General features: G+C 40.8%; 1 protein-coding gene across 2 annotated transcripts in view; it reads left to right on the top strand.

Moving 5' to 3' along the window:
- The window catches only part of dpy19l1l (dpy-19-like 1, like (H. sapiens)), a 56,378-nt gene that overhangs the window by 26,311 nt on the left and 17,994 nt on the right, over positions 1 to 12,073 (top strand). For both annotated transcript variants that reach the window (XM_034237214.1, XM_034237213.1), the window contains exons 16-18: positions 695 to 766; positions 1,896 to 1,972; positions 2,492 to 2,516. In XM_034237214.1, coding sequence (XP_034093105.1) covers positions 695 to 766; positions 1,896 to 1,972; positions 2,492 to 2,516 — 174 coding nt within the window. The remainder of the gene's footprint in view (positions 1 to 694; positions 767 to 1,895; positions 1,973 to 2,491; positions 2,517 to 12,073) is intronic.

The raw sequence follows: 12,073 nt of genomic DNA, 5'->3' as shown, positions 1-12,073 counted from the left end.
ATTTGTCTCAAAAAGCCTGGGATGTTGGTTATTTTCTCCATCTAGGATGACACCAAAAGCCTCCCAGACGTTGGATTTCGCTCTTGAGGAAGTGTTGTATTCTCCGCTGGAGAGCTTCACCTCAGCAGCAGATTGATGCGGTGCAGAGGTTATGATTATGCGCGGTCCCGCGGGGGAGAGGTCTGAGGATTTAAACATTAAACTAAATTATTATTATTTTAATATATTTATTATGCAACACCCGCTACCCGACCCGCATCATCTTTGCTTTACCCAGAACCAAACCCGGAAAAAAGCGTTTGAAAAAATACCACCCGCGAATCACTTTTTCCGCAGGTACCCGACCCGATGCAGGACTCTGAGCCACGGTACTCGCGCAGCGAGAAGATGAAAAGGAACAGATCCTCTGACGACACAGGCAGATATAGCCCGGTGTCACGTGGGGTCACAGGTGACTTTGTTGGTATTGGTACTCGACCTGCGCATGCACGCGATGGACATATCCAGTGCTTAAAGCACCGCCTCTGATGGTCAGTAGGGATGAAATAGAACCAGATCTGTGCTTTGAATTTAAAAGGAAATAGAAACCTGACAGCTCATTTTGATTTAAACTCTTTTACAAACTGGACCCTGCTCATGTTGTACAGTCAAGATTTTGAGATGTCTTAACTTAGGGTGTCTCTCTGTCCCTTAGACCCCTTTAAAATACCTTAAAACGTTGCTGCTGCCCATCAACATGCTGGTGGTCGCTGTCATCGCCTGGAGGGTAAGTGTTCCTGTAGCTTCTGGACTGGAATCAGATAAACAAGCTGCAAAACTAATATGACCCACAAAAGTAGCATCATTTAGTCCTTGTTAAAGGGGGCCTATTGTGCTAATTCTCAGGTTCATATTTGTATTTAGTGCCTCTACTGTGACATGTCTCCATGCTTTAATGTTCAAAAAGCTCTTTATTGTACTCATACTGCCTGTGCTGCAGCACCTCTTTTTACCCTCTGTCTGAAACCAGAGCCCAGTCTGCTCTGATTGGAGTTTTATTTGTGCACTTTCCATTCCCAGGGTGCAGTTTAAGGCCTTTTTTGCACACATGCAGAATACAGTATGTATATTGTATATGAGATTTCATGGTACACAAGGAGGTAAAAAAAAGTCTGACAGTGAAAATAAAATCATAATAACAGATAAAAACTATAAAATACATTTAAAAAAACAATATTTAAAGAATAACTACAATCAAATATGTAAAAACGTTGACATAAATACAACTATAAAAAGAAAACATTAATAACTGCAATACAATCTAATAAACTATGAAATTAAAAAATAAAACAATATACATTTTTTTTGAATGAAATTCAAGCTAATTTAAAATATTATAATTACACACATGTTTTATTTTGGGTCACAATCTGGGGGAAATGCAGTTTGTATTTAGAGAAATGTTACAGATGTGTCACCTTTCAGAACAATTCAGCAGGCAGTCCCACTTCAGGTGAGACGCCGGGAGTCGCTCCGCTCACTGCTAACATTTATTCTTTCCCTGAGGAGGCTTTTGCATTTCAGTAGATTGCAGTGGTGTCATTTGCCCTGCATGGGAGTCATAGCTCAGATGTACATGTGTATATATTTAAGCTTCCAGAAAGGAGGAGATTTATGTCTGATTCCTATAACATGATTTTTATTTTGTTGAGGGAAACTCAAAAGGGATATTTAAAGAAGTGCTCTTCATGTAGTCTAATCTCATTACGCCTTGCCCCCGCTAAGCCAAGAATACATAAATCAATTTGACAAAGCATGGGATCCAGTACATGAGCAAGCTGTGAGGAAGATCTCGGCTCCTACTGTGCACTTTTCTTTGGAAACATGACATTATTCTAACCATTAGTCCTTTGCAGACTTTCCGGGATATTGTCCGGTTCCTGAGGGACGGAGGGAAGTCTGTGAAGCCGGAGGAGGCTGACGAGGCTGCAGGGTGAGCGTCTGGAGGCCTGGTTGCTCATTCAACTTTCATTTACTAGCAGGGAAATCCAAATAAGTGTGTAACAATAAGTCATCAAAGCTTACAACGAGCAATATCTTAACATATCCTTTTTTACGAATTAGGGATTTGCAATTTTTAAGACAACCGTGTATAAGGACTGTAGGTTTATCAAAAATTGCACTGCCAGTGGAGGAGTGTACAATTCTGTGTGAATGTGGTGATAGTAAGATAAAATAACTTGAATGTCCTTTGACATTCAAACTCTTAAATCTCTGAGAAAAGAACTGGAAAATTAGTTTTTTATTGGGTACATTTTAGAAAACTTTTTTTTCTTGTCAATTCACAACCTTTTATTTATTGAATTGATTACAGACTTTTCCTATTTTTTTTAATATTACCTCATAAGGCTACATTGTTTTTACATGTACCTACAATAACCTAATATGATTTCATTCATTTTATCTCGAGTCTGGATTTAAGTTTATTGTCTCTTTGTGTTCTGTATTGCAGGTCTGAAATAGCCGCAAAAGGAGAGGTGAGAAGAAACACTTTTCACAGCCTTTATGTTATTGTTAAAAATATGCACACAGCTTAACGTAATCACACCTTCATTTTCCTAAATCCGTTTTATTCGATCAACTTCCTCCAGTGCTGTCTCCAGTGCTCAGTTACTCTGTCCCTTATGGCGCATTTCCACTGCAGGGCCTCACACGGCTTAGTACGGTATAATTAGGCCTTGGTAGGACTGGCTCACTTTATGCTGCGTTTCCATTGCAGTTTAGGAACTGGGGCAGTAACTACAGTAACGCAGTGTAGGCGGAGCCGTGACGTCTTCTTCAATGAGAACCACAAAACCAACATCAGCCGTTAGCTGTTAGCACTCAGAGCTCACAGCTCCTCATATCTGTTCAGAAACTAGACAAAAGTTAAACAAGTTCAAACCACAGACTGCCTGTGTCATGGCGGATACAGTCGCTGGTTTATTTATGTCTGTAGGCCGTTGTTGTGAGTGTGGACGGTCGGAGCATATACTGCGTTAGCTTAGCCGATCTCCATTCAGAAAACACGCATTTTAAAAGGTGTTTCGCCTGCCGTCTGTCTGCAGACTTGTTAAAGCATTAATTCATGGTTTTTACTAACCGGTATCAGTATGTTGTTACTTCGGCATCATTTTGAAACGTGTATTACAATTAAATCACTGTAAAATATGTTAATTTTGTTGTAGTTGTAACCCCCTTGCCAGCGATTTAGCATATTCAGCCCTGTTGTTGGCCCGGAAAGAACCTGGATTTTGGAGAGCCAGAAAAACTGTGAAAAAGTACCCGTTAGCCGGAACTACCCCGAGTGGAAACGCAACAAAAAACGGGCCGGGTTTGGCACGGCGCGCTTAAACCATGCTACGCGCTGCAGTGGAAATGCGCCATTAGTGAATTCCATCCCTTTTCTCATTAGTAAGACATGAAAGGCAGCTTCCCCTTCTGTTATAAAACGGTGGGTTACCTATTGTAACCCTAGTTCTATAAGCACAGGTGGAGCCCTCTACTGGACTCTATGGGTACTACTCTCATCAATGATGCGCAAGCGTTCACACTAGGGTTGCCAGAAACTGACCATGATCAAAATCGATTATTCGGCAGCCCTGGCGCATAATAATCGATTATGCGGGGATTTTTCCCAGGGCCATATGTGCACTAAACGCTGCTAATATTTAAATGATATAAGCCTTCCGTGCAATACGAGGGGCATCGTGCAATTTAATTTATTATTTATTTATGTACATATTCCCTATCACATCTATTTTAAGTCCCATTTATTGTTTTTATAGTGTCTTGTTGTTTTTATATTGTCTTGTTGTTTTTATATTGTCTTGTTGTTGCGTGTTGGCACCTTGAGTTTATTGTAATTTCGGTGTACCTGTACAATGACAAAATTAAAGATCTATCTATCAGTTTGAGAATGTACAATTGGCCCAGTCTCCTCTGATGCAACCTGCAACCTGCCTGTGGGACAGAGTCTGTGTGTCAAACACATGTCCTGCAATAAACATGCTGCAGCTGCCTAGCTACTCACTGTTTGTAAAAGTAAATAAATAGTATTTTCATTTCAATAATGTAGGCTACTTTCTATACCTTGCTTCATAAATAATACTGACATCACTGTGCTCCTCCGAGTCTGGGGGTCAGGGGATGTGAGGACAGCGCAAGGACACATACAGGGAGGCTAATTTAATTCATAAAGGAAATGGCAGTCAATATTAACAACACAGGAGCTAAAACGCTTAATAACCTTCATTACGTGTTAGAGAAAGAACATAAGAAAGTTTGACAAATATGAGGCTGTTAAACGAGCAGCGAATCCGCTGTGTATAGAAAGAGACAGAGAGAGAGAGAGAGAGAGACGCTGAGCTGCACCGTGCAGCGATCAGCTGATACGGCAACACGGAGCATAGGGAGTGTTAGAGCCAGTATTTTTGATTTGATAAGAAAGGCCACCTAATTGTGACGTCTGTAGTCAATGCACTATAAAGGACTACAATTCCCACGGCGCCTGTGCTAACGCCACAGTGATGGGCAACCTGTTGAGAGACGCCGTCGAGGAACAGTTTTTAACCGTACTCAACCGTACTCGTACTCGTACTCGTAACCGTACATACAAACCGTACAAGTACCCTTTAAGTTGTGAAGTTATAAGCATTATCAAGAAAGAAAGAATACCTAAGTTGTGTTGTTTTATTTGAGTTTGCCTATTTCTTTTGAATATTGTAAAGGCCTATTTTTCTTTGTTGCATGTGCAAAAGTTTGTTATTTTATTTTGAGCAAACACATCGCAACATCTTCTAAACCAGGGGTACTCAAATACAAATCTTAAAGGTCCAAAATAAACGTTTCAATAAGACAAAGGTCCGTTTATTACGGTCATTCAAACTTTTAAACAATTGCAACAAGATTCTTAACACGAGGTTGCAAAAACAAAAAAAATCTGTATGCAGCAGTTTTCATTGTTATTGTGTCTGTGCTTGACCCCTCAGAGTCGCAGTGTAAGAACTGCACAGTTATGAATAAAGGCAGCTGCACCCTCTTTCATTCAGCATTCCCATTATTGCTTTATAAATGTATTCCCCCCCCCCTTGTGTGTCCACTGAGGTTCGTCAGGCCCAACACATCTTCAACAAACTCCCCCTTTGCCTCATCATAAAAACTCACAAACAGCAGCAACTGAGCATTGTCAGTGGTGTCAGTGGACTCACCCACAGCTAAGGAAATGCACTGTGCATTTTCTATTCCATCACAAAGCTGATGAATCAAATACCAGCCAGTATTTATGTTCTTCTGGTTGCTGTGCAATCTGAGAGGGGGATTTGCTTGATTTGACCTGTTATTTCCTCTTTTTGTTTGCCTTCAACATGGTCTCCATCACTTCAGTCATGCATTCTTTTATACTGCAGTTATTATCCAGTGGAAAGTCCTTAGCTACTGGCCTAGTTCAATCAAAGTGGTTACTTTTTTTTGGCTGGGCAGTGTAGTTTTACACACCGTCTTATTTGACTTTCTCAGGACTTAAAACAGTTTTTTGGGGGCAGACCCCCTCAAAGAAAATAATATATTTACACACGTAAGGTCATCATCTTAACAGTTTGTTATGCTCATCCGTGAGCAGAGCATCAAGTTGACATGCTATTACAGCTGAATGTGGCGATTACCATTTTGTTCAGCAAAACGCCTCACAAACGTATTAAGATCAACAGCGTTAGTGCGTTTTGATTCAATGCTGAGTACAGCCAAACTGACAGTCTCTTCTCTGTCAGTGTAGACCGCAAATACCTCATTCCTTCAGTGCTTGGGTCCGAATGCTTCTCGTTTTGTGCCGTCCTGTTCAAAGGAAATCGCGCCAGGACCGGGGGAGGGGTTACATGACGTGCATCTTGTGCTGCATTCACTTGCACTCGGACATTAGAGACTTTCTCTCATAAATGTCCGATGAGCCTCAACTTTTCTTTCAAAACAAAGCTGCCAACTGGGGTGGCAAGGCTATTTTTAGGGTGTCAGTTGCCACCCCGGTAGGTGAAACTAGGCTACTAAAGCGGAACAGAGCGCTGTTTGCAGTCTATGGACATAGCGGATCATTTTGACTCGTTGCGAAGTCTCGCAGATAACACAGATAATACATATGAAAAGTATAATTTGCTCAGAGTCCAGAGACAGTTGTGGTTCGGTCCGGATCCGGACCGGAGTCCGGACTTTGAGGATGCCTGTTCTAAACCATCGGAGGCCAAGCAACACTTAAAACTGTGAGTAATTTAAGGAAGGAAACGAGTTAGAACTGTCTGTTTAAGGTGTCTAGTGGCTTGGTGGAAAAACAAGGAAGGAAGCCACAACATTGTTAAAAACTCTCGTGACGGACAAATCCGTGTGGAATTAAATGGTTGCCACCATATTATTATAATGAAGGAAATACTCTTGGAAATGAATGGATACGAGCAGATGTGAATCGTGAGTTTACAAATCACGGACTTTATAGTGAACAAGGAAGGACCGCATTGACTTTCTAGATTGTGACAACGTGGATTTCTGTGGAAAAAGGCTCGTGCCGCATGTTGTGGATAAATTCGCTTATGAATAAAGTGTGGAACGTAACTCAAGGAGCGCATCTTGAAAAGCGCTTTAATAAGTTTGTTTATCTGGCTTACTGCCGCGGATCCAAGCCGCACACTAACAAAGCGCAACATTAAAATAAGGACAGCTGTTTACAAGTGGATGTTTAATGACAATAAAGCATAACAATGGCTGAAAAGGAAAATGTGGAAACGAATGAAACTCCTATGGACCCAAACGTGCCCGTGGAAAATGCTGACGTCAGACCAAAAAGAACAATAAGACCTACAGAAAAGGCTTTAGAAGATAAGCTGGCGCAGTTAATACAAAAAAGGAGAACGAAATTGGGTCAAGTCTCAAGGAAAAAAAATGAGATTGATTCACTCATGATTGATTATGGGAATATCATTGAGATGCAAGGTTGTCGTGGGTTTTTTCAAATACTCTCCAAAGAGTTTTCAAACTCACATTACTCAGTGCAAGAAATGCTGTCGGAGCAAGAACAAAAAAGTGATCATGATGACTGGTATCTCCCAAAAATTGCATATTTCAATGAGTTTCAAGATGTGATGAAGAAATGGTTAACTAGAGCTAAAGAGTTCTAAAGTAAAAGTAAAAGTTCTAGTGGCAGCAATACATCTTCAACAGCTTCATCAGTAAGAAGAAAGACAGAGGCAGAAAGAGCTGCGCTCAGATCACGCGCTGCTGCCTTATCACAGAAACACTCATTTGAAAAACAAGAAGCTGACCTGGAAGCAATGAAAGCCAATATCAGAGCTAAAATGGAAAAGCTTGAGCTTCAAACTGATATTGATGCTGCAACAGCCAAAATTAAAACATTGGAAGCTTCTGAGGATGATGACTCTGATCCTGACGCTTGTGTGGGAGAGGAGCAGTATGACACGGGTCAGCCAGATGAAAATGATGATTTCCAGGATGAAGAGAACCAAGGAAAACCTGTGGAGAAGGATAATAAAAAGAGTTTCATATACTCAAATTCAATGAACTCAAATCATGCAGCCCTTAGTGGTCATGTCTAAGTATTATAACCAGGGCCCACAACAAGGGCATCAGCACAGCAGCATCACTCCATCCAAGTCAGACAAAGCTCTCGTACAGAAAGCAATGACTTTATTCAAGTAATGCAGCGACAACACAAAATCACTGAAATGCTAATGAAGGAGCAACGCTTAACATTACTCCCATCCAGAGAAATACCCATCTTTAAAGGAGATCCATTACAGTATACTTTCATTCATCAGAATGTTCGAACATACAATAGAAGATAAAACTGACAATTACAAAGACAGACTGTTCTTTCTAGAGCAGTATACAGAAGGCCAAGCTAAAGACTTGGTCAAAAGTTGCCAATACATGGATTCTAAAAAGGGCTTTTTGGAAGCCAAAAGACTGCTCCAAGAGAACTATGGACATCAACTCTTAATCGCAGCAGCTTGTTTGGACAAAATGTTGAACTGGAATGCCATCAAGAGTGAAGATAGAAAAGCACTGCATTCTTATGCTATCTTTCTTCGTGGATGTTGCAACACAATGGAAGATGTTGAGTTTTTGGATGAAATGAATAGCACATCAAACATGAGAAATGTGATCATGAAACTCCCATTTAAACTTAGGGAAAAGTGGAGAACAACTGCATATGCATACTATGAACACAATAAGACAAGAGCAAAGTTTCCAATATTGGTCGACTTCATTGAAAAGCATGCACGCATTGTATCAGACCCCATGTTTGGAGACATACAGGATGTCATGCCAAAAAGGGATATTAAAGTGTACAAATCACTCAGCAACAAGCCTGCTCATGGTTATAAGGGAAGTAGTTTCGTTACTGTGACAAGCCCAGGAGTCAATGAAGAGCAAAAACCGTTCCAAAACATAAAATCAGACCATAAAGGCATTACTGTTCAGAAGCGCTGTGTATTTTGTGCAGGAGAACACACCTCTTAAACATGTAAGATGAACAAAAAATCTCACAATGAAAAGATTGACTGCCAACCCTAACCCCTAACCCTGTCTAACGAAAGGACATCTAAGCAAAGACTGTCAGAAAATAATGAAATGTGAAGTTTGTTCAATGAAACATCCAACAATATTGCACATCTACAAGAAAAGGATTGAACAAAAAGACAACTCTGATAAATACACCCAAGCAGCTTCTGTAAGCAGTGCATTAGCCTCTTTAAATGGCAGAAACCACACTGGGGCCGGTGGTCAACAAACCCTACCAATTATCCCAGTTCAAATAAAGTTGTCAAACTCGAACCAGACTGTGCAGACTTACGCATTTATGGATAAGGGAAGCACTGCAAGTTTTTGTACTGAAGCCCTTCAACAAGATTTGCATGCCAAAGCCAAGAGAACAAAAATCCCCTTCAAAACAATGGGTCAGGAGAAAATGATTGACACTTCCTTTGTCAAAGGTCTTGAAGTGAGTTGCATCGAAGGCAATTATTTGTATCAGTTGCCTAAAGTCTACACACAAGAGGAAATTCCTGCTGGAAAAGAGCACATTCCCACTCAAGAGACCATAAATAAATGGAAATATCTAAGAGAGATTAAGTTGCCTGAATTGGATTGTGAAATCGGATTGCTTATAGGAACAAATGCACCAAAGCTAATGGAGCCGTGGAAAATAATAAACAGTCAAAATGGAGGACCCTTTGCTGTTAAGACAGTCCTAGGTTGGGTTGTGAATGGACTGAATCAGGAAACCACTAAATCTGAGAATACTTCATGTGCTGTTGTTAATCGGATATCAGTGACAGATTTAGGTGAGCTGCTGGTGCAGCAATACAATCATGACTTTCCAGAGAAAGGGTGTGATGAGAAGAAAGAGATGTCAGTTGAAGACAAACCAATTTTTAAAGATCATGTCAGATTCAGCTGAAATCAAGGATGGACATTATCAGCTTAAACTTCCATTCAAACAGAAGAATATCATGATGCCAAACAATCGCAAACTTGTAGAGCAGAGAGCAGAATCATTAAAAAGGAAATTCAAAAGGAACAAAGTTTTCCATGATGAATATAAAACATTCTTGGAGGCTGTGATAGCAAAAGGTCACGCTCAGCTACTGCCCCAAGAGCAGCTCAAACCTGAGAGTGGAAAGGTGTGGTACATACCACATCATGGGGTTCATCACCCAAAGAAGGGCAAGATTCGTGTAGTGTTCGATTGTTTCGCATCTTATCAAGGATATTCATTAAATGAAAAGCTTATACAGGGTCCCAATCTTACCAACACGCTACTTGGTGTGCTCATTTGATTCAGACAAGAACAGATAGCTTTCATGGCTGATGTGGAGGGGATGTATCATCAGGTCAAGGTGGCTCCTGCCAATCATGATTATCTTCGCTTTCTTTGGTGGCCAGGAGGAGATGTCAGTTTACCTCTCGCTGAGTACAGGATGACAGTACATCTATTTGGTGCCACTTCATCAGCAAGTTGTGCAACCTATGCTCTCACTAAAACCGCTGAAGACAACAAAGATGATTTCTCTGCAGAAGCTGTTGACACTGTCGGAAGATATTTCTATGTTGATGACTGCTTAAAATCTGTCGCTTCTGCTGATCAAGCTGTGAAGTTATGTGAAGAACTCAAGGATCTTTGTGCAAAGGGAGGATTTAATCTGACAAAGTGGACAAGCAACAGTAAAACTGTGCTGGCATCCATCCTAAAGAGTGAAAAACCCAAAGAGGTAAAAAACCTGGACTTAGAGACCCAAGACAATCTTCCAATAGAAAGAGCCCTAGGGATACAGTGGCATGTGGAGGAAGATGTTTTCAAGTTTCAAGTCTGCTTAAAATCTCAACCAGCCACAAGGAGAGGCATCCTTTCAACAGTCTGCTCTGTGTATGACCCACTTGGATTTCTTTCACCATTTATCTTCACCGCAAAGCATGTCTTACAAGAGTTGTGCAAACTCAATTGTGGGTGGGACGAAGAAATCCCGGAGGCTCTCAAGAAACAGTGGCAAATATGGCTCATGGGATTAAAGCAGATAGAAAGCTTCAAGATTGCTCGATGTATCAAACCAAAGAATTATGGACAAATTAAATCTGCACAATTGCACCATTTCAGTGATGCAAGCGAGATTGGATACGGTGTTGTCACCTACCTTAAGATGACAAATGAAGATGAAGACGTTCACATATCCTTCATGTCAAGAAAGTCACGTGTCGTGCCTCTGAAAAAAGTCACTGTCCCAAGATTGGAGCTCACAGCAGCAGTACTGGCAGTACGCATGGACAAGATGATCAGAACCGAGCTGCAAATCCCATTATGCAAATCTGTCTTCTGGACTGACAGTACATCTGTTTTGAGATACATCATGAATGAAACGCTAAGGTTTCAGACATTTGTAGCCAACAGAATAATCAGATCAGAGAAGCAACAGCAACATCAAAGTGGAAATACATCAACACTAAACTGAATCCAGCAGATGATGCATCTCGGGGATTGGCAGCAGAATCGTTCTTGAAATGTGAGACTTGGATAAATGGTCCATTGTTTCTGAAAAAACCTGAGGACAAATGGCCTGAGTTTCCGGACGCACTTAAAATGGTCAATGACAGCTATCCTGATGATCCAGAGGTGAAGAAGGACAAATTCAACGTGAACCCAACCATTGCAACTGACCTAAATGCCACAAGCAAGCTAGTGCATCACTACTCTGATTGGAGGAAACTGAAAAGAGCAGTTGCATGGTTCCTTCAAGTAAAACATCTCTTGCTGCTTTCAAGTAAGAAGAGGAAGGAAGTTACTTCTACTCAAGCAAAAGAACCAAATCAAATACAGCTGATTGAGAAGGAGATGAGAGTGTTTAAAGACTCTATGAGAGGTCTCACACTCTCTAAGGATAACTTGGAAAAGGCTGAAGCAGCATTGTTGTGTTTCTGTCAAAAACAGTCTTTTCTAGAGGAAGTGGAAACTTTGAAAAGGGGAAAACCTATCAAAGAAAGTAGTACAATGTATAAATTGGATCCAGTATACGAGAATTAACTGATAAAGGTTGGAGGAAGGCTAAATCAAATTGCAATGCCTGAGGAAGCAAAGCACCCAACCATTCTTGGAAAACACCACCATGTCTCTAAAACCATACTTCGAGATATTCATCAACAAGTTGGTCACAGTGGAAGGAATCATATGTTATCCAGGTTAAGACAAACATACTGGATACCATGTGCCAATGCATTAGCCAGAAAAATAATATCTGAATGTACCGTGTGCAGACGCATGCATGGAAATGCAGGAGAACAAAAAATGTCAGATCTGCCAAAAGACAGAATTACACCAGACCTACCACCATTCACATATGTTGGAGTGGATTACTTTGGCCCACTGAAAGTGAAAAGAGGACGAAGCATTGTGAAACGATATGGAGTTATCTTTACCTGTCTAACAACCAGAGCGGTGCACTTGGAAGTAGCTCATTCGTTAGATACAGATTCATGCATTAATGCCTGCAGACGTTCCATC

The sequence above is a fragment of the Gymnodraco acuticeps genome, unplaced genomic scaffold (assembly GCF_902827175.1).
Source record: "Gymnodraco acuticeps unplaced genomic scaffold, fGymAcu1.1, whole genome shotgun sequence".
In the NCBI taxonomy this organism is placed as follows: Eukaryota; Metazoa; Chordata; class Actinopteri; order Perciformes; family Bathydraconidae; genus Gymnodraco; species Gymnodraco acuticeps.
The sequence above is the reverse complement of the archived record's forward strand: the minus strand, read 5'-3'. Positions and strand labels throughout refer to the sequence as shown.